The 2,578-nt window shown below is 34.2% G+C and overlaps 1 protein-coding gene across 2 annotated transcripts in view; it reads left to right on the top strand.

Annotated features, from left to right (window-relative positions):
* LOC106871258 (serine-rich adhesin for platelets) overlaps window positions 1–2,578 on the top strand; it is a 179,279-nt gene that overhangs the window by 70,326 nt on the left and 106,375 nt on the right. For both annotated transcript variants that reach the window (XM_052976698.1, XM_052976699.1), the window contains exon 2: window positions 1,853–1,890. In XM_052976698.1, the coding sequence (XP_052832658.1) occupies window positions 1,853–1,890 (38 nt within the window). The remainder of the gene's footprint in view (window positions 1–1,852; window positions 1,891–2,578) is intronic.

Below are 2,578 nucleotides of genomic sequence, written 5' to 3'. Positions count from 1 at the left end.
ATATACATACACATATACACGTGTGTGTGGATATGTGTGGATGCATGAATACGTACATGCACATATGTTTGTGTGTGTATGTGCATGTACGTATACATGTTTGTGTGAGTGTGTATGTATATAGACGTTATGAACACAGGAGGTTTATGCCTATGTATTGTGAGAATATGGTTCCGGGTACTTTTATCTTTTTTCTTTTCTCTACCTATTAGAGTAACTTCTCTTTTATCCAATGGTTTTTCACAGCGTCTATTGCCATTAACAGCCAACAAGAATGCATCACAGCTCTTCACTCCGACATTCGAAACCCCGAGTACTATAATGACTACTGTTTGTCCTACATTATACATATATGAATAATCCTCTATTTACCAAATATTGAGGTCTCGTTCTTTCGTTGTTTCTTTTTATTATATATACATACATACACATATATAACATGTCTTTAAAGTCATGGTGGGATTTCAAAACTATTTATTGATGTAACTTATCTTGCAACAGTACATGTTTCACATACATGTTGAATAAGAGACCAACTAATAAAGTTTATGTACAGTTTAGCACAGTTTGATGTGGCTTTTATTTGTTGCCCTACACACATCTAATTGATACTCCAGTTCTTTATGGACACACTGTGTGTGTGTGTGTGTGTGTGTGTGTGTGTGTGTGTGTGTGTGTGTGTGTACACCCACATAGAGAGAAAGAGGGGAAGCAAATTATTATTATCATGGATAATGTTACCAAAACAGTCTCAAACACTATTTAAAATGAATAATAAATTATGTGCTCGTGAGATCAAAGCTGTGGATATTATTATCAAAATTGTTGAGTAAACTGGTGCACAACCATTATAATCACTACAAAGATCAAAAGAGACATGTACTAGCTTTGTAGACGTCGTAGGTGTATGTTGATTGAGAGCTGTGGAGTTGGTACATAAAACCTCCAATTTTGACTCATCACTTTATCGTACCTCAACTTCTCTGTTTGTAATTAGACTAATCATTTATTTCTTATATTGATTGAGAGCAAGAAAACAAACATTAGGTTATTTTTTAACACTCTGATCTTTTAATGTCTGGGTTTAAAGGCTGCTATATGCTGTTGTAACTATTTTATTTGTTGAAGAAGTTACAAGCAACCAGGCATAAGACAAAACATACAGACATTGAAAAAAAGGAGAGGCTTCTTTTTTCTTTATTATCAAAAAGTTATAAAATGAAATATGAAAGGAATAAACTATAAAACTACTATAAAAGAAAATTAAGAATGTCTTTGTTTACCAGTTCAAGCATCTAAAGTATATCAAAGTTAAAACTAAAAAACCTAATGCAACATAACAAATGACTGTTTTAAAAGACATAAACACAATCATATGCATATCCTTCCCTCTCCAAGATTAAAAGCAATGAAAGACAATAAAAGTGAAGTAAACATAAAATGAAACATTTAGAGGAGATATTAAAAAGTATGTAAAATACACATATTTCATTAAGTAATAATCTGGAGGAGAAATATTCAATACAAATTTGGAGTGCAGTGGTTTATTTAGCTTCGTCCAATGGCTTGTTACTCTGAACTTTCTAAGGCTTGCAACCATTTCTTCAGACAAGTCTAAGTTGATCAATTTGGACACACCTGAAGAAGCAGCTGCTCACCATGGAATCTCCACTAGACTGGCCTAAATAAATTGCATGTGTGTATGTGTGTGTAATCAGATTTTCAGTAACTCCCATTGGATATCTCAAATGTAAATGCTTTGCACCCTTAAAAATTTTAAATGTGTAAAATTCAAAACAAAAACATTGGTTTTTATTAAGTGCCACTTACACATATTTTCTTTATTTTCTAGGAAGATGATATAGATGCCAATTCAAGCAGACAAAGAAGGTGAATTAACAACTTTTTTGCCCCACCTCATTAATTTGTTGTTGTTGTGTGTATATATTTAAAAAAATATGTGTATATATATGTATAGATAGATATGTATATATGTGTGTGTATATGTAGATATATGTACGGGAGCCAGTCAGGCGGCACTGGTATTGGCCACGCTCAAATGGTGCTTTTTATGTGGCGCATAAAAAAAGCACTATTTAAGTGTGGCCGATGCCAGTGCTGCGTGACTGGCTCCAGTACCAGTGTCATGTAAAAGCACCCACTATGCTTGCAGTATTTCGCCTGTCACTATGTTCTAAATTCAAATTCTGCCTAGGTTGACTTTGCCTTTCATCCTTGATAAACTAAGTACCAGTGAAACACTGGGGTCAATGTAATCGACTAATCCCCTCCCACAAAATTTCAGGCCTTGTGCTTCCAGTAGAAAGGATTATTATTATGAGGTTGACTTTGCCTTTCGTCCCTTCAGGGTCAATAAATTAAGTACCAGTGATACACTGGGAATCAATATAATTGACTAGTCCCCTCCCCCAGAATTTCAGACCTTGTGCCTTTGGTAGAAAGGATCATTTTTATTATCATTATTATTACTATCATTATTATTATTATTAAAGACGTCGCACAGTATCCAATATCATGATGTAGATTGAAGATATTGTCTATGGGGGGGGGGGGGTTG

The sequence above is a fragment of the Octopus bimaculoides genome, chromosome 25 (assembly GCF_001194135.2).
Source record: "Octopus bimaculoides isolate UCB-OBI-ISO-001 chromosome 25, ASM119413v2, whole genome shotgun sequence".
NCBI lineage: Eukaryota > Metazoa > Mollusca > Cephalopoda > Octopoda > Octopodidae > Octopus > Octopus bimaculoides.
Note: the sequence above shows the minus strand (reverse complement) of the source record. Positions and strands in the feature narration are given on the sequence as shown.